The sequence below is a fragment of the Branchiostoma floridae genome, chromosome 14 (genome assembly GCF_000003815.2).
Source record: "Branchiostoma floridae strain S238N-H82 chromosome 14, Bfl_VNyyK, whole genome shotgun sequence".
Taxonomy (NCBI): domain Eukaryota; kingdom Metazoa; phylum Chordata; class Leptocardii; order Amphioxiformes; family Branchiostomatidae; genus Branchiostoma; species Branchiostoma floridae.
The window spans coordinates 9,795,183-9,822,385 of NC_049992.1; the positions used below are offsets into that span (position 1 = coordinate 9,795,183).

The following is a 27,203-nucleotide window of genomic DNA, read 5'->3' on the forward strand; positions in this document are numbered from 1 at the left end:
CAAGTTCATAGAAAACTCTGACAATTACGTATGGGGTAAAATTTATCTTTCTTACAACTGCCCCATACGATTCGCTTTCATGAGCGGTTTTCAAAGTTGTGGTTTTGGGTCAGACCAATTTCTGAAAACTACGATGGCACATAAACGCAATCCTGATTAAACCATTCTCGAATTTTGTTCCAACCTTACATGACCAGATCATATAGTGACTACGTTACAGCACCTGGCAATAATGCCTCGTTGACAGCTAATCTCCAAGCAGATCCTATGGTATGAAAAGCTGGCAGAGGAGTGAAGCCGGCTTAGAAGTGTGTTTAATTTCGCTACCGGGCGAAACGTGTTGTTTCAATGCACTCCAAGACCGGCTTCACTCCTCTGACAGCTTTTATGCTACCGTAGGATCTGCTTGGAGACTAGTTGACCGCCGACAAATCCTAGTTGTCGGGCTCGTAGTACATCGAGTCCAGCGGCATGGCCCGCTCCACGGGGTAGTTGAACAACGGGAGTAGCTTTCGCAGGAACTCACTCAGTCGGGAATCTTCGGCGATGTCGGTCGCATTCGGCTTCCCTTCGTAGGTTCCGGAAGGTCTGACCACATTCGGGACGACTTCGGCTTTCTCCGGCATTCTTTTGCCAATCTTACGGTTGCCTTTCATCCTGTTCAAAAATGTTCAATGACTATTTCAATATCCTATAAACATTTTAGGCTCCGACATGTTTTAGGCGTCTTTGACTTTGTCAGTTTTTTTTTCTGTGCGTCATCTATATGACAAAAAGGAAATCTGACAAAGTGAAAAGTACACAAAAGACGTCAATGCGAGCCGAACCCTTACCCTTATATAAACCGACTAAACTGTGTATTGATTGACGTTATCTAATGAAAGATATTGTAGTTTCCAATGAAAGGATTATTTGCTGAGAGGATAGCCTTGGAGACTTCCGCCTGCTTCTTAATTCGTCAGATCAGAAACGCATTTTATAACTCATAGTCATTCGAAAATATAGTTAGACTTATGCCAAAAAGCAGTTACGTACGAATATATATGATGATTTTGGAAACGCGGTCCATTTACTATCTTCCGTCAGTGACACTGTTCAAAGTGATATGTGAGAAACTTTTATACCTATCTAAGATAGTGGATGCTATCTGAAACGTCTGACCGTTTCCAAAATCATACCCAGTTGCTTGAGTAACTGCTTTCTGGCATACATTATTACCAAGATGAATTCTTTTCATCGAAGTATAGTTATGTTGGAAGGAGGACCAAAGACAGAGACACAAGACAAACGTCACACTTGTAGGACGATCACCCGCTCGAAGAAGGGTCGCCAGAACGCGACAGTTACAATAAACAAATACAATACATTACAGTTAGACTTACTTTTGCTGTAGAATGTATCGAATCCACGGGCTCTGTCGGCCGCGCACCCGCCAGTGTCCCACGCGGAGGCCCCTCTTCTCTACCTGCGGGGCGCTCATCACCGTCGCCACGACTGCAGCCGCCACAAGGAGGGCCGCGACAAAAACACGCACCATCTTCCGCTCTATATGGATACACCAGAATCACCGATTATGCTAGCTTTCACAGGAGTTTACAGTGACGTTAGTTAGCCCTTTTTTAAAAATACTTTCGGCCAAAGAAATAAATGATACAGTTATTTACGATAAGTAGCATGGAGTCCAGCCTTGATCCTTCGGGAAACGACTAAAAGCACAACAAGGCTGGTCTCCAGGCTGATATCAGTTTTCTTCTGTATACGTCAACCTTATCGTATGCACATTGTTTAATCTAGTTAGTGCTTCATGTACATACGATGGACAAATGTAGAATATATGAAATCATGACTTAGATTCCGAAGTAGCCTTTGTGTTTTATCCTGTGCTGAACAAAGTTATATGTAACACGTCCGAACAACTTGTACCTAGCTATTCTTGAACCTCTGAAGAATTTCATGTCACTTACCCTAACGAACGTTTGTTCTAGCTAGTGTGTACTAAATCGGCATAGATTACTCAGAAAAGAAAATATTACTCAGAAAAGAAAACATTGTGCTCGTTTTCATCCGATATAAAGCAAGTCAAAAACGGCAGTTCTCTTGTATCTGTGATTTTTGTTCTGTAACCTTATTGCAGTATCGATGACCGCAAGCTTTCCGCCTATAGCCTCCTTCACCGGCCTCTCTGGGGGCATTGGCGTAACTTGTTGATTCATGATTTTTAACTGGGAATTCCCCGGGAAAGGAAATTATGTCAGGAAAGGAAAAATGCCGGGAAAGGAATGCATACCGGGAAACTTAAAGAGTACAATCTTTCCGGCATATATTCCTTTCCCGCCTTTTGTCCTTTCTCGACATGTTTTCCTTTCCCGGCGTGTTCTCAGTTAAAAATCACGAATCCCCCTCCCCCTCCCCCCTGCAACTTACGCCAATGCACCCAGAGAGGCCGGTGAAGGAGGCTTTCCGCCCACAAGTAAACCATATTTACTATTTTTGTCAATTCAGTTGTACTTTCGAACTTACTTTAACCCCAGTATAAAATAATGTACATTTTATACCTGATATCAATATAGGTTTAAACTATAGAAAATTCTTCTTTGTGTGTTACATTTGCTCTGCATTTTGCTCTTTATCCTCTGGCCTCCGTTGCTCAGCACGTTATCTATCATCCTTTTTCCGTAAATAGTTTCATCAGGTTGGTAGATCAATCGAACAAAGTCTTCTTCGTTTCACAACCTTCTTTTTATTCTTCCGTAGACGTTTTGGTGACTATATCTGTCACCTTCAGTAGTACAAAATAAAGCATACTAACGTTATCGTTATCTGTTATATGCAAAAGAGACAAACAAATAAATCACAGATTGACCATCAATCGGACAAACTTACCTTTATGTATTACTAGTGCTCTCTTGATCTGTTTTCTCTCGCTTTGAGGTCGCCGTGGAGCTTTCAGGTCGTCTTGGTAGTAGCTATAGCCCACAGGGTGCAGCTGTACAGGGGAACCCTTTATATGAAACTCCGTAATTACTATGGGTACCCAATCATGTTCATGAGCCAACCAATCGTAATGAAAGGAAATGAGAAAAAAAATCATGTAGGTGGAGAAAATACGTAGGCGGTACTACGCAGGTCACATGTACAGCGCCCGACAGTCACAAGAGTGCAGCAAAACTTTATAATAAGGCCGCAGCAAGTGAATGTTATGAAGGACGTTCTCTGCAGACGTCACATCTAACGCGAGGGGGCGAATAAAAACAGTATATTGGTTAACAGAAATCGAGATTTCTAACTTTTCTTTTTAAAAAAAGAGACCATAAACGCTGCAACAAGAATTAAAGCGATAAAACATTAGCCTGGTATCCAGTCGTACTGTAGCTCCCGAGTCTATTCTGTCCTCTCCGTATCGGGAAGGTCACTATATAACCTCATTCAAGGCTCCCGCACTAGTGACACTTCTACAGCTACACTCAAGGCTACCACGCTACTTTCACTTACAATTACATCAACAGTTTCACTTCTACAACATTTTTGGCTACCACACTAGTACGTGTCACTTTTCAATCATACCATATCATGTCTTCCCATTTTCGGTATTGTCTTGTCTTATGATTTCTCTTATGGACCGGCATTTCCTTGTCGTATGGATCATTTCTGTAAGTTGTTACGGTTAGAAATCAGGCGAAAATCAATGCGAGCGTGGGTGTCATGCATGCAATTTTCTTGCCGTGGCCTAGCACGTACATGTAGTTCTGTATGCTCATGATATTGACGTTATAGTAGGGGGGGACATTAGTACAAACTTTTTGAAATACGCATCCTAAAATATGGAGATGATCTATATAAACACAGAAATCACAAAAATTAGGCAATTGTAAAACTCTAACCCCCCTGTACATACCCCCTGAAGTTTGGATACCCCCCTCGCCATGTACTTGTGTGACGTTGCTAAGGTCTGCAAGTACTGACTGCATTACTTCAGTTCTTTTTGCACATTTTGTGTAATTAAATGATACATTACACTCCAAGATACCTTTCTATCAGGTTTTGGCTTAATATTCTTGGTTGCCATGGCAACAAGGCAGCAAGTATTGGGGCGAATTTCCATTATTTGGCCTTAAACAGGGAAATCAAGGTAGGGCAGTAATTCAACAAGTGCTGAGAATAACAAAGAGTACCCAAATCAACTACAGAGTGCCTTTAGCTTCAGTACAAGAATAGTGGTAAAATTTTCAGAAACTCGATGCCAAGGAATTGGGCAACTTCAAAAAGAAACATTGTTTCAAGGTTACAAAAACACAGTTTTTTTACCAAGCTTAAAACCAGTGTTTTTGTATATGTGTCGAGAAGTATGGACAGAAAAGCAACAGTTGACTGTTCTCTCTACTACGTACTAAGCTCTCTTGTACATGTACATACAGGTACTATACCCAAGGCTCGAAATACTTTTTCTGCATACCTGCACTGTTGCAGGTAACATTGAAAATAGCCTGCACCAGACAAATTTTACCTGTACCACTCTGAATTTTGGAAGTATAGTTCATACTAAAATTGTTCAGGAACCATTGCTATTTTTTCGTTTCTACAGAATATTACTTAATATAGGTGGTAGTGGTAACATTCAATGCAGCTAATAACAATCCACGTACACCTACATCATATAACGTTTATGTATAAAAACCTAGTATTTGGGACCAGTGCATGTTAGGTGCAGGTAGACATAAAAAATACCTGCACAGCTCCAATTTTACCTGCACTAACCTGCACAGCTCCAATTTTACCTGCACTAACCTGTATATACCCATTACATGGACCAGTGCAGGTTAGGTGCAGATAGACACCAGAAATACCTGCACAGCTCCAATTTTACCTGCACTAACCTGTATATACCCAGCATTACATGGACCAGTGCAGGTTAGGTGCAGGTAGACACCAGAAATACCTACACAGCTCCAATTTTACCTGCACTAACCTCTACCCAGTACATGGACCAGTGCAGGTTAGGTGCAGGTAGACACCAGAAATACCTGCACAGCCCCAATTGCACTAACCTGTATATACTCAGTACATGGACCAGTGCAGGTTAGGTGCAGGTAGACACCAGAAATACCTACACAGCTCCAATTTTACCTGCACTACCCTGCATAAGCAGGTAGTATTTCGAGCCCTGTCATTGTAAGCAAGATGCCTGCGATACTGAATTTCAACAATGTTTTATTGGTACATCTATTTACAACAGAATCAAAAGAACCACAGTCAAATTTGTACTCATTGATGGTGTCAATGGCGTGTAACATTGTTCAAGTACAATTTTAGGTTGACCGCAGATGGAGTTTTCGTGGTTATTGGTAGTGACAGGGCTGTGTTCTTGAGTTGGGCCAGCTTTACACTTACAATATATCAACTTCTGCTGTTGATGTGAAAGATCCATGTTGGGTTTTAAGGGTTTGTAGTAGGTATTTGTCTCTCTTCCAATCAACAGCAATGTTTGCAATCTCTTTCCCATTGAGTCCTTGCTTCTTAAGCTCCTCTTCATTTCTCTTCCAAGCTATCAGAATCTCTGGTATCCTGCATCTTTTCCTGACTTCTCTACTGTACTGTCTAAACGATCCAGGTTCTCTTCTCTTTTTCCGTACCACTTCAGATTGGTAATTGTGGTTACCACTTGGACAATGGCACTACAGACTTCTTATTTCCTTGTCTGTTGGAACATCTCCTTAGAGATAAACCCAAAGGCTGCATCCTTTACCTCCAGCAACAGTGCTCGAAATACCCACTTGGCTTGCACACTTGAAAATGCATTTTGGTTGGCGCAAAGTAAGTCGTAATTTTAAATCCAGGTAGCGCAGTGGGCAACCTGAATTTTTTCAGTTGGAACACAACTTTCCCCCACCTACATGCATATGTATTTATTTCTTGATAGGATAAAACGTAACTACAGGGGTGCCTAATATGGGTGAGTAAACGGTACAGAAAATTCAGGTTCATGCAGGTGTGGTTCAGGTCCAGAGGTTCGGACCTGAACCTGGACCTGATTCAGTATGTGAAAACTTGTGATACTCCATTTCGCTACAAAGAAATCTGTTTCGCAGAGTATTTGAGTACCACTGGCGTTTTAAAATCCTACAAGGCTAACTGCCTCTGTGCGATTGAGTGTAAAAATTTGTCGAAATGAATACAGACTATACTATAATATACCAGGTCCTGTAGCCCGTTTTGTCCAATTTTGAGTTTGGATCAGTCCATTTTTGCCATGGGGGTGATTTGGAATAGTCCATATTTGCATGGGAAATACATTGGAGGTTCAGATATCCACAATGATCTCTCCTGAAGTCAAATATTCTGCCAAGGATGCCAAAGTACAATTTCTAAGGCATTAGGCATGTTTGGTAGTATAGCATTATACTAGTTTAGTACGTTGTCAACTTAAAAACTTCAGGGGGCATGTACAGGGGGGTTAGCAATCAAATATTTTCAAAATTTTTACATTTTCATATTCAGATGGACCGTCTCCATATTTCTAGGGGCGTATTTCATCAAAAACTGCATTTTTGCAAAATAGTGTCCCCCCCTAGTTATAGTCGCCTGATAATTTAATTACCGACGACATTACACATTCTTGCAAGAGTGATACGCAGCGCAGGTAAAATTAGATCCGGCATTTGTCTGACTTTATTATCTTCAATTATCTTTGTTGGTATGAAAAATATCTGAGTTAAACGGATGTCTTGTCTATCATTACATCAATTTTGGAAATAGGAAGTGTTGATCTGATAAAGAAAATGTGTATTCAACGACAATTTAATGGAAGCCTTTGTCTATCATTGGATTAATTGGGACAATCGGAAGCATCGCTATGAGCTAAGAATGGTGTACCAAAAATGCAGAAGCAATCTAAGTACATGTTGTTATGTGCCGTTGTCTGTGTTACTCAGCGTGCGTTCATGGCACGTTAATAACATGTAATTACCTTCGCCAAGAAGTTTAATATGATACGTTTTCAGTCGCGCTATGGTGTTGCGCGACTGTATGTAGGTCAACAGCATATAACTCGAGAAGTTGTAAATGGATCTTCATGATATTTGGTAGTGTGTAGCGTTTGTGGAGTTTCGAAAGGAAGGTCAAGTTCAGGCTCTGGAACAACCTTCAAAAACATGTCACCGACTCTACCACTCTCCCACAGTTCAAAGCCCGTTGCAGAACACACCTCTTGTCATGATTTTAATATCAAACTCATAGTATGACAGTACACTGGCCTTCCACCTACTTCAATCTTTTAAGTATCCTATTGTTATATGGTATAGATCAATTTCTTCCATAACTGCAGTCGCATGGCATTTTATAGTTATTGATTATTTTATTGCATTATATTGTATTGTTTCTTGTTATGAATTCTTTGTATGTCCGTCCGAAGTTTTGTAGGTTCTGGCGCAACCAGCCCAAAGCTGCCTAGGCAAACCCTTGTAATGACTTGTCTCATTGTCAATAAAGTCAAAGTCAAGTTCGAAAATGGTACACCTGGCATTTTGCGTCGGTACTGCAGCATGCTGCGTCTGTATGTACGTTTGTCTGTGGTCAACATAACTCGAGAAGCTGTGAATGGTTTTCCATAATATTTCGCGGACGGTTGGGTAAGGGTAACCAAAACGATGGTCATGTTCGATAATGGGTAACTACGGCACCGCAGCAGAGCTTTTAAAGCAAATTCTCTGCAAGTGTTATGGTCTACTATTTGAGTGGTACATGTACATACCTCTTGGCGCCTTCACGTCTACAAGCGGGTGAAAGTGTGCTTAATTTTTTTTTTTTGACGCGCTGAGGTCTGACGCGCCGTAGGCTGCCAGAAGATATACTAAAATTCCCCGTGATCAGAGGTTTTGTCCATTCTGCCCAAATGAGATCGAAGACGAACGTCACTTTGTTATGGATTGTTCTCGATATAATGATAAACGCACAGAGCTGTTCACATAAATTTAATACTTTCAGCTTGCTCTAAAGACTTTGCTACTCTCTGTTCGATAGATAAACTCAACTTCATTCTGGGAGGCGATAATCCTCACTGTGTAGAAGTAGGCAAATATATCCACGAATGTTTATACCGTAGAACCAGCCTTTTCCCGAGCAAATTCTCATGAACACCGGTACCGCAATTTCAGCATCCATAATAGTTCACCGAAAGCTATCGTATGCAGCAGACTATTTCACTTTTTTTAATTACTTCAATACTTCATAAAATGTCAATTTTTTGTGTCATGGCCAATAATGGTTACCCACTGACTGAGTTTATGATAATAATGATAACGTTAACAGTCATGATAATAATAGTAATTTTTTTATAATGGAGGTGTTTTCACAGTCTCTCGCTGACTGGGTCTTAAACGGTTTAAATGACTGTATGCCCGGTGGCTATGAGCGCGATATTAGCCAGTCTGTCATAATGATAGGTATGGTGTAGGTTTTGCGCAGCAGAATGAGCAATTCGTACCTTTTGAAATTGTGCAAGATCACCCACCTGCAAAATTAGCATGAGGGTCTAGTGCGCCTGTGCAGATCAATCAAGCGCATCGGGTGTGGGAAGACCTGTTTTTACGCGTATCTCTAGGATTAGAATTAGCCGAGATAAAACTCTATGTGTACCGTTAATCTCCGTTTTAGATCGTAATCTGTTCTGTTATTATTCTGATCTAGGTTGTGTGTGGAAACCACGCTCCTGTGCCGAGCTAGAGCTTTTAAACGGACCCATATATCGTGACGTTTGCGGCGCTCGAGCTGCGCTGCCATGTCCAACATGGCCGCCTTCCAGTCAGACTCAGCGCCATTGTCGTCTGAACCACCGCTCTAAAGACTTTCGTTCCTTCAGAAAATCTTCTCTGACATTTCCGAACTCTGTCAGAATATGTTCGGGGGATCGTGATACCTCAAGTGTGGACCTTGGTTTGGATTTCTTGAAGATTTCTTCGGGGGGAACTTGAAGATTTCGGTTGGACGATATTATTTGTAAGACGACATGAATGCGATGAATTCCATCTTGTCAAAGGCCAAGACGGAGAAGAATGGGTTGGCAGGGATCGCCCTAGATTCCTACGGAAGCACAGATGACTCAGTCGCCTTCGTGCACAAGGATTCCCTGGTAAGGTCCCGCTTTTTCTCGTCAGATCATTTATATACATGTGCCACGGTTCATTGATTTCCGATTCTGAATGATCAAGACTGTGTCGGAAAATGGTGTTGACAATTTATATGGCAAACAGGTCACCATCCGATCCACTCCAGAAACCACAACTCAAGCATATGGTTGATAACTTAATTTGCACCATTAACGTTAGCATCCTGAAACCATGTCGAAAACGAGAAAATGAATTATAACCAACGTTCTTGCTGAATGAGTGAAAATTTGAAAAGGAACAAAACCTTGGGTGGGTGTGGCAGCTTTGTTGTTGTGGACTGTATGAATAATTTGACATAGCAGCAACACGATACCCCATTTATTGTTGAGATTACACAAGCAACTGTATTACCAATGAAATAAGTCAGTTGTAAAAAGTAAAATCCAAGCATTATATAACTGCAGCTCGACCAGTCACTTCTTAATTTTGCCTTGTCAGCTATAGACTCATCATGAAAGAGAAAGTCAATACAACAGGTGTACAATAACAAATAGGTATTGTTTGCTTTGTGCACAAAGACAAACTCTACTGAAAGCGTGGTAAACATACCCTATTGTTTTCTAATAGGTATTTTGTTATGAAAACATGGTCTCATGACCCACATACCTGTACTGTAGTGTAAATGCATTTTCAGTTCGTGAATATTTACCTTTGCCAGAATGGCTAAGGTTATGTTTTCGGTTTGGTGGTGTGGTTCTCCCCGTTTGTGAGCAGCATAACTCGAGAGGACTTCGATGGATGCAGCTGATATTTGGTGGGTGGGTAGGGGTGTAGAAGACGAAGGTCGAGTTCGATAATGGGCCTCCTAGCGGCTTGCTAAGGTACTGCAGCAGGACCTGCATGCTTGATATCTCGCGTTCCGGACATGCTGCGGTCGTGATTTTTGAGCGTTAGGGAGCCCTTAAAGCAGGGAGTGATTGCTGCGAGTTTGGGCCCCCTAGCGGCTTTCTTGGAAGTGCGGGCGCCTGTTTACTTTCAAACTTTTGTCTGCGGACAGCATAACTCGAGAAGACTTCGACGGATGCAGCTGGTATTTGGTGGGTGGGTAGGGGTCTGGGAAACGAAGGGGGAGTTCGATAATGGGCCTCCTAGCGGCTTCCCTTGGTACTGCAGCGCAACTTCCGGGTGTGTTTTTCCATCTTCTGAACATGGTATGGCCACGAGTTTTGGGTGTTAGATAGCTGTTGTGCTCAGGAGTTGGTGACATAAGTTTGGGCCCCCTAGCGGCTAGTGTAGGGATAGCAGGGGCATTCTTGTCGAAAACTTCTGAAGTATTGGAACCCCCCAGCCTGGTTTGGTAGATTCCACCGGGTGACAGTTGTACAGCACAGTTGACGCTGTCAATCACTTGATCGGATGTTGAGGTGAAGGTTGGTGCCCTAAGGTCAGCTGGCAGCTGGGTCTCTAGGCACAGTCAGTCAAGCAAGTTTGTTTGGGGGCAGGAGATATTTGAAAACAGGGATTTTTGTGGATACTGGTGGAGCAATTTTGGATAAACTGGAAGGTCTTGTCGGTCTGCAAGCAACTGTGTATAACCTAACTGACAGGTAAGATTGACATGTTGATATTGAAACGATAAGAGAGGAAAGGATACTTTGATACTACTCTAGTTTAAATTGTAGGGTGTCTCTCAATTAGTGTCTATAGACTCTTGGTAGTACAGTAAATTGCAGTACAGTGTAGTTTAGATTTGAGTTGCATTTGTTTAACATGGAAGATTCTTAAGCCCTGCTTAAGTCAGGTAGATCCCTAGTGGTCTTTTGCTCCTAGAAGTTGCAGACAGTTAAGATATACATGAAACTAATTCAGACTCTTTTATGTATTGATATTAGTTTGACTTGTTTACGACAGAATATCAGTGATAAAAGATGGTATATGCTATTTGAAATGTATGACTCTTAAAGAAAGAGAAGTTCTCCAGGTTTTTGATTTACTCTGTGTCATGTAATTTCTTAGATGTGTAACCTCTATAGACAGAGTTCGTGCCATATCTTTTGAGCTTAGTTAGGAAGGGATTGGGGAAAGGAATGGTGAAGATCATGTATGATCACGATTTTAAGTGTTAGAAACTTAAGGTGTTGTTTGTAGGAAGACGTGACATATGTTTGAGTCCCCTAGCAGCTTGTTTCTGGGGATAGCAGGCATTTTTGTCCAAAAGTTCTGTGGAAATGCAGGGCATTTTTGTCAAGACACTTCAATGTTGCCGCAAGTGGTAGAACTAGTATATTGCCCCCATAAAAGTAAGCCCTATTGTTGCCTCTGTATGTTCATTGATTCCACTGCTGGGCACTGGTGAATCCTTTCTGGTGGGCTATTGTTGCATGACAGCCAACCATTCTTTGCAAGGATGTGTGAATTGTTATATTCCTAGACCACTGAACCATTTACAAGATGTTTAAAAAAATGGTAGGGAATGGTAAATAATGGTAGAATGCTGTTATCATTATCTAGAAACTATCAGAAGTATCAAGTTCCACATTACAAATATTTCTATAATTATGCAGGACCAGGGACATATTTATAAAGTTGAAACAGTGTCCCTTAGAGGACGTGCTAAAGTTTTCAGCGCATACAGGAATCGTAGCTAAAATTGTCGATCCTCAGGTGCACCAACCTACGAACTGTTTGTGGGATGTTAAGATACTTATATTAATGCTAGATAGGTAAAACTATACATTTTTGAAAAGCTAAGAACCTGTAGAATATGAATATATCAAGATAAAGACGGTATCTAGTTTGTAAGGAATAATACTGCACAAAAGGACAGATAAAAATTTTCTTTGAAGTCTCGAAAAATATTTGAAATGTATATAACATCACCCATAAAGTCTAAAATATTAAGTCACTGAAAACTAGGCTAGAATGCCTTGCTATTCTTCCTGAATCAATAAAAACATAAAACAATGTATGTAAGTGACTGTAACTGTTTTATTCTTGCTAGCAAAGATAGTACCTAAAGCCTTGACCAGTTGTAAAAAGATGGGCCTTATCAGTGTTCCCCTAATTTTTGACCAGGAAGATTTCACCAAAATTATGAGTTGGAGGAAAACCAAAACAGACTTTGCTACCTCAAAGTGTTACATACATGTCTGAACATGCTGCCCTCCTCTATAGGCGAAAAAAACAAATACAAAGCAGAAATTTGGCTGGATCAATAATTTGAAAACAATTTCAGACACTCATGGCCCTCAGTCCTTTATGATAAACAACAAAAACACCCACCTACTCCTTTTTCAGGGCAAAGAAACCAAACAAAGTTTTGTAAATACTACCACATGGTACAGAACCGGCAAATGGCAGTCAAAATGCGGAAGTTTTCATCAACTTCCAGTGGTAGAGACATCGTCAATCTCTTCCTCAGCGGTGTCACAACCCCTTCTAGGTTTTTCAGCATAATTGGCAATCAATGAATTGTGATTTTGAGGGGAAAAAACAAGGTAGAAACTCCCAAACTAACGTTACAGCTTCAACCCTCCCCAACATAGGGGAATCCCCTGCACATGAAAACGAGGCTGTTTCCCGATTCCACCCGGGGAATACCGAGGAATGCCGAGACACATGTAAATTGAGTCAGTGGGGGTGGCTGAACGTCCTCAACACAGGAAGTCACCAGGGGTGGCTGATCGGGTCGGAAGGGTATATGTCTGATGTATGAAATGTTCTAGACATCTAAGTACAAGACTTTAAAAGCAATTGTAAACTAGAGTTCGGCGACCTCATACCTCCATGAATATTTAGAGCTTTTGTTAATTTAATGCAAATGACTTAACATTAACATGATTTATGCATGGTGTTGTTCATCATTGAATAACGTACAGTACACATGTCACAAGTAAAATTCCCAATTCAAATCATTAATCATTAAGTTGTTTTGCAATTTTTGCATAAATTATGCAAATAAGTTCCTCATTTTGCAAATAAGTTCCTCATTTCAATATTTGATATCTGCATATGTTCCACCGATTATGATTAACAAGTGTTACATTTATCGAAGTCCAGTTATTGCAAACAATGGTATTATGCAAATTAAGTCCTTATTTGCATAAATGCATATCATTATGAACATCCTTGCCTAAACTACCTGCATACCTAAAATGCAGGCAATCCGCCGTTCCTTTCTGCAGTTATCCTCTTTGGAGTGTCTTGACAAAAACGCCCCTGCAGTTCCACAATTAAATGTTAGGGGACTGAAACTTGCCCCACTTTGTCATGACGCCAAAAGCTATCTACCACCCAAATGTCACGACCATATCACGTACGGGACAAGAGATACATTGAAAAAACTGCTATGATAGAATATTCTCATTAATTATGCAAATGTACTCCTATTTTGCATAATTAGTATTTTATCTTGTACAACATTGTCTAAGGTACCTACATACCAAACATCATGAAAATCTGTTGTTCCCTTCTTGAGTTATCCTTGTCAGAAGTTATTGACAAAAATGCCCCTGCTATCCCAAAACTAGACGCTAGAGGGCCCAAACTTATGTCATTTTATCCTGAGCACAAGAGCTATGTAATACTTAAAAATCTTGACCATAGCATGTTCAGAACACCGAGATAGCAAAACCGGAAGTTGCGCTGCAGTACCAAGGTCACACACCAGGGGGCTCAAAATTGACCTTGACCTTCGTCTTCCCAACCCCTACCCACATACCAAATATCATTGTAGTCAATCAAGAGGTTCTCAAGTTATGCTGACCACAAATATGCGGGCACACAGACACACACACACACACAGACAGACGGACACACTCAAAACTGAATTGACACAATTTGAAAGCAGTGATTTTGTGGATAATGGTGGAGCATGGGCTAGTTTAGTTATGTTGTAACGTTAGCATGGAAAGTAGAGTGTTCACTGTGGTTTTGAGTTTGCCATAGCAGTCAGTCCCCAGATCCTTGCCAACCTAAAGCACAGTCATACAATTTTTCTGTCATTTTCAACAGTTCTGTTATAGAAACAACAATTGACAGGAATGTACATCATAGTTAAGTACATGAAGAGCTCTGGATTTTCTACTATTGTACACTTAGTCTTACATAACACTAGATGCATTAGCCTTAGGGGCATTTTTTTTAAAGAAATGTTATGTCATGATCCACTTGCACATTTGAAGGATTTTCATGACTCTGCAACTAGTGCTGACTGTGCTTACTAGTAGTGCTACGGTAGTACCTAAACTCTGTTCAGATTCAGGTTCAGAGTGAGTTTAGGTCCAGACCTGAATGCAATTGTGTGTGCCAGAAATCATATGTCTACAAAATCATATGACTTGATGTGTCTCAGAAATGCTTTTCTGGGGGTAACGTTACATGTAAAATTGCATGTTGGCATAAATTTTACATGTAAAATCTATGATGTACAGTCAGTGAAAAAGACAAAAAGCTGAGTGATTTACAAAAACAAATAAAAGAACAGCCAATGTTTTTATTAGTCTTCTTCCGTCGCAAATATTTCAGGATCTATGTAAGGTTTTAGATCTATGTATTGTTTTGTTACAACTTGAATAAAGAAAAAAGATGAGCTAGGTCAAAAGTAGAAATAGTAAATGTCAGTCCAGAACTAGCTGTTCCCAACATTTAAGTCCTTAGGCCTAGGAAAAAAAATGTTGTGTTTCCTGTTTCAGTCCTGAAAAAATTAGGGTTGGTAGGTAGGGATTATCTTCTTTTTTTTCTTGTAATTTTTTTTTGGCTGGCCAAAACTCTAGTGATACATATTACAATACAGTCAAACAAAGTAAACTGAAGTGCATGAGGACACTTCTCTTTTAATGTCAAACTTTAATTTTGTGCACAATAGATACATTTATCCTTCATTAGATAGGACAAGCAGTGTTTTTGCTTCAATAGGAAGCAGGCTGAATAAAAATTCTAACTGGAAACTGTGACTCCTCTGCCCACCCCCAAAAAAAGTCTAGGGTCGGCAGGTTTTTCTAGGGCAGGTAGGGAAACAGGAAACACGACATTTTTTTTCCTTGGCCTTATGGAACTGAACCTAAACTTTGGAACGTATAGCTACAAGTCCAGTTCCAATCCAGTACAGGCACGTAGCACTATCTGCTACCTAAGAGTAATGAAAATAATTTGGGTATCAGTACAGAAAATTCAGGCACAGGTCTGGACCAGTACCTGGACCTGAATTGTCAGTGAAAGCTTGTGTCCTCAAAGCTGGGTGGTAACAGCCAGGAAAGACATGCTGTCACCTTTGACATGTGTCTATGGGGACTGAAAGCGGTCTTCATCAGACAAAGTTTGACTGTGGAAATTTGGTAGCATTACTATAAATTTTACTTCACTGTTGTTACTTCATTGGACCTCAAATGTTTGAATATGCCGGTATAATCTGAGTGTTCATTTTCTTATCAGGTCCAAAATCAGGTCTTGTTTTTTTCGGACCGGTCCAACATAAAAAAAACAATGTTTTTTTGGTGTGCTGCAGCTGGTACCCAACCCTATGCCTAACAGTAACAGTTGATAATTGCAAGGATATTATTCACCATACTAGGGTAATCCAACTTCCCATACTGTACATGTATGTTGATCGTGTTTGTTATATGGATAGCCATATTTTGAATATAGACATCCAAACGTACCAGATGCAGCTTCAAGCGATCATCGGATGTACATGGGGATTTGATTTTACGTTATTCAAGATAGACCATTCACAGAGGTTTTTAGGTTGCATTCCAAACATTGTGTTAGGCGGGCAGAAGATACAACAAACATCTTTGTATTGGCTAGGTTACCACCAACATTAAACCACTGCAAAAATGTCAACATTTGCAGTGTGTTATCAGTATGAAAAACCTACCAGTAAGTATTATCGGATAGTGATATTTTTCCCACAACTGTCACAAAAAAGCCCTCAATTTGCTCTATTATAACCTATCATGGGAGAAATGTGACTGCTTGACCCTTCCAGTTGGTGACAAGCCAACAAAATCCAATCAGTGCACCAGTGAGCAGACAGAATGTTGATCTGCCAAGTTCAATGTTGTTCTCTGAATAAAATACTTAATTCAGCATCAGGGTTAGGCATATAATATATATATATATATATATAGCCCATCTATTTCACTTTGACCATCATAGTGTGATACTTTATTTGCATGCATGGTATGAAAATTGTACACAAGAACTGTAGGTATAGTGCTTCATTAGCTGATGGCATTTTCCCAACAGGTACTCAAATGTAATGATATAACATTAGAATATGCCTCCACCCGTCCCACAGCTAGTTTTGCCCTACATCGGCTGCCACTACAGTATATCTATCATCCTGCATTGACGTCATGCGTCATCATTTCTTCCAGTTTGGGCTGTGTCTTATTTCCTTTATTGAATTGGCTCCTGGCATTCAATCAATTTTGTAGAGTGCCTGCAGGTCCCTGATCCAGTGTTACAGCTGTTATTGATATGAATAGGTTAGCCGGGTCGATAGACAGGATATTGACTTTTTTCTTTACTGCATAGACACTGATTAGATAGCAGAGTCACGGCTGCCCCACTACCGAAATGCTGAATTTTGATACGATATGTCACGATATATCTATATACATGCACGTCTTATATGTATTTATTTATGCTGGTCATCAATGCATTAATCAAATATCTACATGTATTTAAGTGCAACTACGTATGTCGAGTATTTCCTTATCCTAAAAATTCCTATTTCTTATGTCATAACTGTGATTTGGCAACTACAGATGCCTACTGTGTAGCTATGAAACCAACTTTACTTCCCATTTATCCATTTGTCACTTTGTGACAAACTTTTCTTATACATTGTATATTGAATCAATAATGTTTATATATTCTTAAGTGAATCGAAATTTAAATCAAGACAACTACTACATGTATATGCATAGATTTCACTTTTCAAAAAATGCTACTCTAGCGATGTATTCACATTTTCCAGCATCTTTAGCTTTGTTTGTGCAAGATTGTTCAATCTTTTACTTTTTTTATGTTCAATTGTAGAGTGAAAACCACCCACCCTCTCCAGGGGACCTGCATGCAGCTGAACAAGGAATCTACTTCAGAGATGGTCACAGAAGGATTGGTATGTACAGTGAACTTCTAGAAGGATCTATTCTTAAAGATCATCATTGAACTCTGCCAGACACGAGAGATCTGGGCAAATCTAGGACATGCTCCCCATGAAATTTCTAATATTCTAACTTCACGAATAAAACTGAGTTAGATTGAAATGCCTTTTCCTTCATTTTGACAGGCAAATTTCAATACATTTTTAGACGTTTTGAGGTACTGTAATTTTTTTAAGATGCCCGAAACACCTGTCTGACAAGAATGGTGTTGAACTAGTCCAGGGTTCTAGCTAGTGGGCCCCTACGCTAAAATTTGTGACCCCTACGCTAAAATAAGGGCCACTATGCTAATTTTTAACAAGTGTAGTGGTGCTTTGCTGTCATTTGTTTGTTCAACAATGACTAATCAATGTCTGACAATGAAAAATGATGATATGCCACTCAAAACTGACCCAAAAATCCTAACTTTTAACTCTACATCTTCAAATCTCACCGTGAAAGGACCAAGACCCCCCCTTCCACACCAATCTCCTGATTAGTCGCTTCGCTACCATGCCATTCCCACTACGCTAAAATAAAATCCTGGCTAGAACCCTGTAGTCTGTTTAACGCAAACTCCGCTGTCCAGGGCTGTAACTGGCCCCTCCCCTCTAGGGGGCCGGCGGATGTTGGGCGGGCTGCTATAAGCGAGATTTATTCAGGCTAGTGTTTGAAGATTATCATCTTTGTATCAAACTTAAGGCTGGTCATTTAGTAAGACAGATGATATGTATATTAGGTGCCTTCTAATTTTGTAGAGTAATTGACTGCTCTCTTTTAGAGTCAAACAGTATAGAATTGATAACCCCAGTTGGTTGTCCCTGCAATTTGCCATTCCTTAGGGAGTCTTTAGTTGAACCAGAACACATTGAATATTCTGTGGTGACAGAATGGTCTAGCTCGCATGCCGCTTGGCCAGACCATCCATTTTGTATGACAGCCTTGCGGTTCCCAACCCAAGGCATGATGGGATTCTGATATCAATTGAATATTTGAGGACCTGGTGTTATTCCCTATATAGAATCAATTGTCACTGCTGCCAGGGTGATTCATCCATAGGGAATAGGAAGTATATTATATGAATTCAAAATTACAACATAATTCATAATGTGTATATAAAATACAACATTGTGTATTCTGTATCACCCGAGGTGCCAGTCTGCCCGCAGGTCGAATTGCCTGATGGCTAAAGACTACTCATAAAAAGGATGAATTTGACACATTGTTTCAACCTGCGCCAACGACTTATTCTTTAAGAACATCAATTCGAGAAGAATTTGAACAAAAGAACTCTGTTTGCTTGCACCTAAATAGCAACGGCAGGCATGCAGTGCATTCTATTTAATCGATGGAAGCCTGTGTGATACAGAAAATTATTACCTGGCCTGGAACACCTGTATCGAACATTATCGCATATGCCACTGTATGACATACATGTAAATGTATGTTTGTATCTCATATGTGTTTAGAATTAACCCACTGTGAAGAGGAAGTTTCACACTAAAGATTATATGTCATTAACTATCCCCTGAATCATTTACCATGATAATGTGCAGTCAAGATAATGATTTTTTCAAAATCAAATACAATGGCTACCAGATGGCTACAATACTATCGTGTGGTTTACTTGTCCCCATTGTTGCATGCCTCTAGCCGCAGTGCCAATTGGGTCATTATCATATATTGGAAATTCACTGCAATGCTGAGCAATGCATTATTGGCTTCTTCATTATGTTATACAGCTGTCTGCACAATAGATCAATGCATAGCCCCACCCACCTCTGTCAAAATGTAGAAATGCAAAATGCAAAATATTTGACAGACACACATACACTTTATGATCTGTAATTACTAATTGGTTGAATCACTAGTACAGTAGTAGCTATATATGCATGCTTTCATTTTTGAACTGCTTTTTTTTTGGTTATACTAGTAGTAGTCAGAATCTGTCTATTATGTCCACTTTTCATTTTTATGTTATGGTCTGCATCTGCACAAATATGGTTGAGAGCTTTTCATCATGTTAAACCTCCAGGAACTGTCTATGCACATAGATGAAAATACATTTGGCAAATGCATTTCAGACTACATGTAACTGTGTATGCATCCTCTTGCCCCTATTTCATAATTTATGCAACAGCCCTAACTGCACTTAATATCCTGTCAATGAAGATCAATAAGATACCAAGATAATAGATGCACATACATATATGTATGATGTGCAGTATCAAGATTATTCAAGTCAAGTCAATAGCACTGTTGTCTTAAAGTCTATCTTAAGCTAATAGATTTACCACTGATGATTATTTTTATTTCCAAATTATCACTGCAATAAGTGGGACTGTCCTTTCAAATGGCAATTTAAGGCCTTGTTGGAGGAAAGGCCTTGTTGGAGGAAACATTCTTCAAGGACCTTATAAAACAGGGCTCGAAATACCACCTGCATATGCAGGTTAGTGCAGGTAAAATTGGAGCTGTGCAGGTATTTCTGGTGTCTACCTGCACCTAACCTGCACTGGTCCATGTACTTGGTTTTATACATACATGTCCTATAATGTAGGTGTATATGGATTGTTATTAGCTGCATTGACTGTTACCATCTATAAAGTATGAAAGAAAAAATAGCAATGGTTCCTGAACAATTTAAGCATGATCCATACTCCCTATATTCAGAGTGGTGCAGGTAAAGTTTGTCTGGTGCTGGTAATTTTCGATGTTACCTGCACCAGTGCAACTATGCAGAAAAAAAATATTTCAAGCCCTGTAAAATGTCCACCTGATGACACTTGTCAATAATAGTTAAGGATATGTGTTCTAGCCAACTTTGGAGACATTATAAGCCTTCACTTCTGTCCTTAGATATTTGGATCAGCTATGGTTTTATACCATAAGAATGATAAGAAAGTTCATCTGTGTTGGTAAAATACATTATAGAAAAATTCTAACACTTAACTTCCAACACTGATTTAAACTGTAGGTACTTATAGTAATTACCCCTCTAAATTTTCATCAGAAGGGTCATTCTGTGAGCAAGGTCGACGGAGATTAACCCAAAATTTAGAGGGGTAAGTCCCTATAGTTTAACTCAGTGTTGAAAGTAAAGTGTTAGCATTTTTCTATAAAGTATATAATGATAAGAATTTGGTTATCAAAGTAGATATGGTGTTACACTATTAAAAACTTCTGTCTTCGATTTTCTTTCAGATTTTGTGCTGGTGTTTGAAGAGGAAGACCCGGGAAGCAAGAAGAGTAAGAAGAAGAAGAAGAAGGCAGTTGAGTCTGGGGAGGTGAAGGAGAAATCTCCCGAGGAGAAAAATGATCAGTACAGAAAGAAGTTCCTCAACAACCTCAGAAAGGTGGGCTCTGTTGTTATTGTTATTGACCTCAATACGACAGTAATTATTACCCCAAGTGCCGCCATGGGACTGTAGGTTTTGAGCAACTCACACCAAGAAGGAATCCTACTCTTTTCGATAAGTGTGGTGGGATCTTTAACATACTCAGGTATGGCTGTCCTCAAATACAGGACCTCTAATGTCCTATCCGAGGGATGGCTCTCGCCGAAGATAGGTATTCATTTTAACCTGAGTGAAGTGATGAAATTCCCAAGGGCACAAGATCGGGAAAAGTCAATAGTTTTGAACCCGTTACTTCAAATTCTGGGGTCTGGGTCAAACACCTTACCGATTGCACCACACGATGCCACAAGTACAGCTATTGACAGTGCAGCAGTGCCAAACTAGCAACTAGATGGTTATTGTTCCCATGAATATATTGGGCTTGTAAAGAATTAAAATCTGTAGGTTTAAATGACGATGAAGATGAAGTTATTAGATACCTGACTGAAAGATGTTGGTGTGTCATATTCATTATATGATGACAACAGCTAAGATAAATCTTAGTTGATAGCTAATCAATATCATCTAACTCATCTGAGCTAAGAGGCAAATTTGGCAAGATAGATATTATTCATGTACATATCTTTGTATTCTATAATTGTTTGTTTAGAGGATGTTATCACAACAAAAAGTGCATTACTCAAATCAGGTTACTGTCAATTATGAAATATCCACTGTGACAGTAGTTTTACATTTTTGCATGACTACTTGCCATTAAGTCATCACACCACAAACATGATATTATGCACTGTCTTGTATTATGATACTACGGTTATTTCAACAATAAACTTAAAACACTGCAAGCCCCTATGTCATGAAAAATTAACATTTTACTCCTTACCAACGTAGGTCAATTTACTGTTGTAAAAGAGGATAATGCATTGATTGTATTTTTCTTGTGGTTGTTCAAGGCTGGCTGTGAAATGGAAGAAGAGATCTCAAGCACAGGAAAGAAGACTATCACCTACATCAAGGTTTTCGCCTCCTGGGATGTCCTGTGTTACTATGCTGAAGAGCTCAACTTTCGGGCTCCATTGCAGGTATAATGTAGCACACTTTTGGTATATTTTAGCATGCTCAGATGTGTTACTTACACTGATGCAGTAAGCTTTATTAAAAAAGGTAAAACGATATAATACAGTATTCAGAACTTAATTACAAATGCATGTCTTAAAGATAGTGTATATTATCCAGTATTCAATAATTTACCAGAAGGTTGTACTGTAATGTAAATGAAAATTTGCAAATGCAAAGAATTGTCTTTCCTGCAAAGTATGGTTTAATTTTTTCAGCTGTGTCAACATCATATTTGTTCAATTTGTTACATCTTTAAATTTATTATATTTGATCAATTTGTCACATTTTTGAATTTATCATATTTGTTCAATTTGTTACATCTTTATAAAGTATATTTGAATGCATGTTAGTCATTATAGCCGTTATGATTATTTTTCTAACCTGACCATAATTCTTGGTTTTGCCTCGATGAACACATGAATTGCTAACAGTTAAGCAGTGAGGATATGATCGTGAGTAGAAAATGGCGCTATCGATTCGCGCACATGATACTTGGAGAGACGAAAGAACAAATGGTTAGAACGTACATATGCATAATACCAGTTCTCTTCCTTCAGCATGGAAATGTTTTGTGTTTGGATGTTACTCTGCTGCAATGTGTGTCAGCATGGCTTTTGAGAATGAAATAATATGCTTTCCCCTATCTATCTGACTGATAGAAAAACTTCTACTGGTAACACTATTCAGCTCTCTATGGCAAGCTTAATTCTGTCTCTCAACATTCTTAAGCCAAGGTTAGAGGTGAGAGTGAGAGTATTGTACTTACTTACTTTACTTTGGTCGAGCTCCCGCTCGAGCCAAGCTAGAAAGTCGTCTCCACTCCTCCCTGTCTTTCATCAAGGACTGGATTTCCCTCACATCATGTAGGTTAGTGTCGGCTCTAAGATTGTCGATGTAGTTGAAAGAGTATTGTAAGATGGAGGAAAAACAGGTATGACACTTTTCCAACACAAAACTGCGGGGTTCATGAAGCGTTTTCAGTGAAACTTTACAACACTAATTTTACAAGTCAGATCTTTATATGCCAATTGTGATAAACATCAGGAATAGAATTTTGAGGAAAATCTCACCAAAATAAGCGTTAAACAGAAAAATAGGATTGTTCTTCGTGATGATACTCTCAGATATAATTACTGACTGGTAAAACATATGCTGATGAAGTTATCATATTTACTGTACATGTTCATTGTATATATTTACTTTACGGACATCTGTTGTAGAAATGAAAGACTAAAAAAGAAACTAAAAATTTTTGGGCATCATTATTTCCTTAGAACAAAGTATAGTAATCAGCTGAGGATGGTTTTATTGGTCTTCTTCAATTCCTTTACATTTCATCTTCTTTCTTGTCTTAACATGCATCCCACAGCTTTGATGTAGTTTTATCAATGTTTTGTGAGCTTTCAATATTTACATATTCATAAAATATATTAGACTTATATTCTTTACTATACTGTGATTGAGCATGTTAATGATGACTTCTTTATTTTCACTGCCATTGAGCTTGCTACAGTTTGTAGAGGGAGCTTTTCTCATGAAATAAGTTGTGTATATAACCCTATATACTATATAGGGAATATGTTATTTTCTATTAGATGTTAAAGCTTGTGTCCATGATACCCTCTCAGGCTCACCCTAACCCAAGTGAGAACTGGTCGGCAAAGCTGCTGGAAAGTCTGCATATTCCCAACATGATGGATCAGGAAGTGCCAAACAAACCACTGGACTACTACACCTGTGTCTTCAAGAAGTCCAAACTGGACAAGTAAGTCATTGAGAAACTACTGGAAATACTAGGACACCATATGTCTATAAAGTACAATTATATAACAGGGCTCGAAATACCACCTGCATATGCAGGTTAGTGCAGGTGAAATTGGAGCTGTGCAGGTACTTCTGGTGTCTACCTGCACCTAACCTGCACTGGTCTGCTGGGTTTTATACATAAATGTCATATGATGTAAGTGTGTGGATTGTTATTGGCTGTATTGAATGTTACTATCTACATGTTTAAAGTATAAAAGAAAAGAAATAGCAATGGTGAGAATATTTAGTATGATCCATACTTCCTGAATTCTGGAAGTGGTGCAGGTAAAATTTGTCTGGTACAGGTGATTTTCAATGTAATGCAAAGTATTTCAAGCCCTGTATAAAGATTGCATGCTGTGTTCAGAATAAGTTACAAAATGTACTGCTAGATAAAAGAATAAAAGTGCGCAATGTTATGATTAGGATGACACATGCAGAAAAACATAATTTTTTTTTCTTTTTCTTCCTTTTCCAGGTTTTTGGGGAGTGAGAACCGTGATACCTTCTTCTCTAATACACAGAGACACAGAATAGTAAGGATGATACACTGTATTTTAAGTACATGTTTAAGCCCTGAATAAGGTTTTCAAAGGTTTCATGCTACTCTTCTAGAGACTTAGAGACTTCATTTGGAAAAAGGATACATTGTATACATTGACCTGTGACCCATATATACAAAGTCATGTACATTCATGTACATAGACCTATGTTATGTATTCTGGGGAACAACAAAATGAACAAGTAATGCAGTTCTTATCATTGGCAATATTGGCCATTTGAACGGGTGGTTGATTTAGAATCTATTACTAGTATAGGGCTCAACTTGAATCAAATCACTAACATCTTTTAATGTTGTGTCCTTGGGACAGGCATTGGACAATAATGTCCATACTAGATTGCTAGATGGTAGTTTGCATAGAGATGTCCTCTCTTCATTTTGTTAAAAAGAGCTAGAAGAGCCTCCCTCAGTCTGGACAGTGGTACTAAGTAAGTAAGTAAGTGTACTTACTTAGTAACATGATGTATAGCATCTGTCTTTTCTGTCATGAGCAGTGAAAGATAAGCTCATTGTTGAGTGCAACTCAGGTTCAATATTACGTTCACTTTTAGCATGACAATGTTAGGATGATTTTGGTCTTAATGTCACTTTTTTGGTTCCTTTTTTCAGGTGTATGAGATACTTGCAACAACACCGTATGGGAAAAGAAAGAGAGCTGAAATTGGTAAGTGCAGTTGCTTGAGTAGTTGCTATTTGGCATATCTTATTACCTTGATGTCTAACCTTTATCGACATACATTGTCATACTCATATGAGTCAGCTTGGTTGAATTTCATAACAAACAATCAGGTCCAGGTTCAGGTCTAGATCTGGACTAGGACCTAATCCTCTGGACCTGCACCTTACCTGTACCTGAATTTTCTTTACCAGTACCCACCCCTACATATATATGAATCAGCTTGGTTGAGTTTTATGATGAGCTGTTACACCTTCTGGCATACTTTTAATGAGGTTGAAATGAAGTCTGTGAGAAAAAAAAATCAGAAGCAGGTGTTCAATGATGTGTCATCTAGTGTGCAGAGCTAGTGTTCATCATGTAGAATAATCCTTGTGGTATGATACTGACTCAGTTTATGAGCCTGGGTAGAGTGCCAACAGAATACACGAACATATATAGGGAAGCTGTGCCAAGAGAAGTCAAGCCATGCGGTTCAAAAAATCAATTTTTTTCCTATTTATTGGACCCGTCTCAAGCCTTGCAGTTATGCGCACTGATTGCTAATGGATGTTTTTGAGTTTAGTGTATTTGACATCTGCGTGGAATGCTATAAGTGATCTGCCCTGTAAAACCTTGATAGCATTACTGTAGCTGCTTTAAAGCTGTCTGCGCCATTTGTCAATATTATTAGAAAGCTTGGTGACTCGTTTCTAGACGTGAGAGGACTACATAGTACATATAAGGCCTGTAGCCATGAAGCTTGTATTAAAGTCTGTACTGACTAGTTCAACCATGAACCAATAGAAGAAATATTATCATATTACTATTATTAGGTATGGTATAAACACATTGAAACAAGCCGCCATGCATCAACACATTTATGCAAGCAAACGATTGATTGATTGATTGATTGATTGTGTTGTACAGCAAATTAATTCTTATCAATCAGTTTCCCTTATATACATACATGTACCTTTAATAAATGTTGAAATGCATGCACACAGACAGAAGATATTGAGGACTCATTCCAAGTACAGTAGAAGTCGGCTATTGGCATCATCGATTTGTCAGCGAATTTTACCCGTTTACCCGACTTAGTCCAATAACCCTAGGAGAGTCCAAACGATCGGCGGGGGAGGGGGGTGCTGGTTACGGACTCAGGGTTGAAATAACCATACACACACATGTCAAAACTGGTATTATATACTAGATTTTATTCATGAACATGCATGTTTCATATGCAGAAGTAACATTGTAGTTAATATTTATCCAAGTTTCTTTTTTTCCTTTACAGGCACGTGTCCGTCATACGTAACGAGAAGAAATAAATATAAAACAAAATACAACATCCGCTGCGTCTCGATCCAATCACATTTCAGTGCAGAATGATATCACACACACGTTTATACATATCCGACACATCATCAACATTTTAATGTAACGTTAACATCATGTGGTAACGTTGAACTGTAAAAAAAAATTATGCTCCGATCCACAGAAAATTGTAGTTTTAGCGTGACTCTCAGCTTTAGATACCGCTGTACAGACTACATTTATCGACGTGTAATCGCTCAGTCCGATCATCGTAAGGTGAAACATAACATATTTACCGATAAGCATTAGTTTGATTACAACTTTTAAGCGGAAGGTACGGAAACTCTGCTGAAAATTGACGATTTTGTGAGCAATGTAGTGTAGCGCTAAACAAACAAGCATGCCGATGCCGTGGTGAATGACGCCAAAACTGTCGCTCGTCTTCCAGCCATATTTACAAACTCGGAACAAACTGGGCTAAATGCCCGAACTTATCTAACTTACAAACATTTCAGCTTCATAATGGCTGGTTTTGGGTAGACGATGTTCACAAAATCAGTGGGAATTTTAGCTCGAAAATTCACAAACATCAGCGCGTATTAGACAAAAGAAAAATGGCGCCGATGCTATCCCGTCACCCTTTGCGCTTTTGTATTGCGTAACTCTCGGGTGCCGCCGGCGCGGCGTACCAGCGTTATTTGTCCATTTCAGCGGCAATTTTGACGGTTTTGCCGATCGAATGCATTTGTAAAGGCCGCTGATAGTTCATTTTCGACTTTTTGTCTTGTTTTCTATCACATATTTACGGGCCAGTATGCGATTGACCTGACGATATTTTACCCGAATGTCCGATTTATGCCATAATAGATGATGCGATTATACCATTGTATTTACAATGGAGTGAATGGCAAATGGTTTAGGTTTTCAGAATTCTATCCAAATCCCAGACTTATGCCAATAGCAGTGATGCAATTAGTTGGTGTCCACTGTACATGTATTGTTTATGTCAATTATATGTATCATTGGTTGCTTCTCTCTTCTTACAGGGATTGACCGTCTTATAGATGAGGGAGCTTTTCAGGCTGCCTATCCACTACATGATGTGAGTTTTTATACATGAATGTAGGGAAATTG

General features: G+C 39.2%; 2 protein-coding genes across 7 annotated transcripts in view; one reads left to right on the top strand and one right to left on the bottom strand.

The window, feature by feature from the left end:
- Positions 1-14: 14 nt before the first annotated feature.
- On the bottom strand, positions 15-3,033 carry LOC118430650. Its single transcript, XM_035841632.1, has 3 exons — positions 2,884-3,033; positions 1,383-1,545; positions 15-657 (listed from the first exon to the last, which is right to left on the bottom strand). The coding sequence occupies exons 2-3, from the start codon at positions 1,535-1,537 to the stop codon at positions 435-437; spliced, it is 378 nt and encodes a 125-aa protein (XP_035697525.1). The 5' UTR covers positions 1,538-1,545; positions 2,884-3,033; the 3' UTR covers positions 15-434.
- Positions 3,034-8,507: 5,474 nt separating this feature from the next.
- LOC118430533 (anoctamin-7-like) overlaps positions 8,508-27,203 on the top strand; it is a 38,884-nt gene continuing 20,188 nt past the window's right edge. For 5 of the 6 annotated variants that reach the window (XM_035841460.1, XM_035841458.1, XM_035841462.1 and 2 more), the window contains exons 1-8: positions 8,509-9,124; positions 17,148-17,229; positions 20,459-20,610; positions 21,564-21,692; positions 23,358-23,494; positions 24,014-24,071; positions 24,707-24,761; positions 27,116-27,171. In XM_035841460.1, the coding sequence (XP_035697353.1) occupies positions 9,002-9,124; positions 17,148-17,229; positions 20,459-20,610; positions 21,564-21,692; positions 23,358-23,494; positions 24,014-24,071; positions 24,707-24,761; positions 27,116-27,171 (792 nt within the window). In that variant the 5' untranslated portion in view covers positions 8,509-9,001. Of the gene's footprint in view, positions 9,125-17,147; positions 17,230-20,458; positions 20,611-21,563; positions 21,693-23,357; positions 23,495-24,013; positions 24,072-24,706; positions 24,762-27,115; positions 27,172-27,203 lie in introns of all 6 variants that reach the window. The other variant, XM_035841461.1, reaches the window with a different exon arrangement.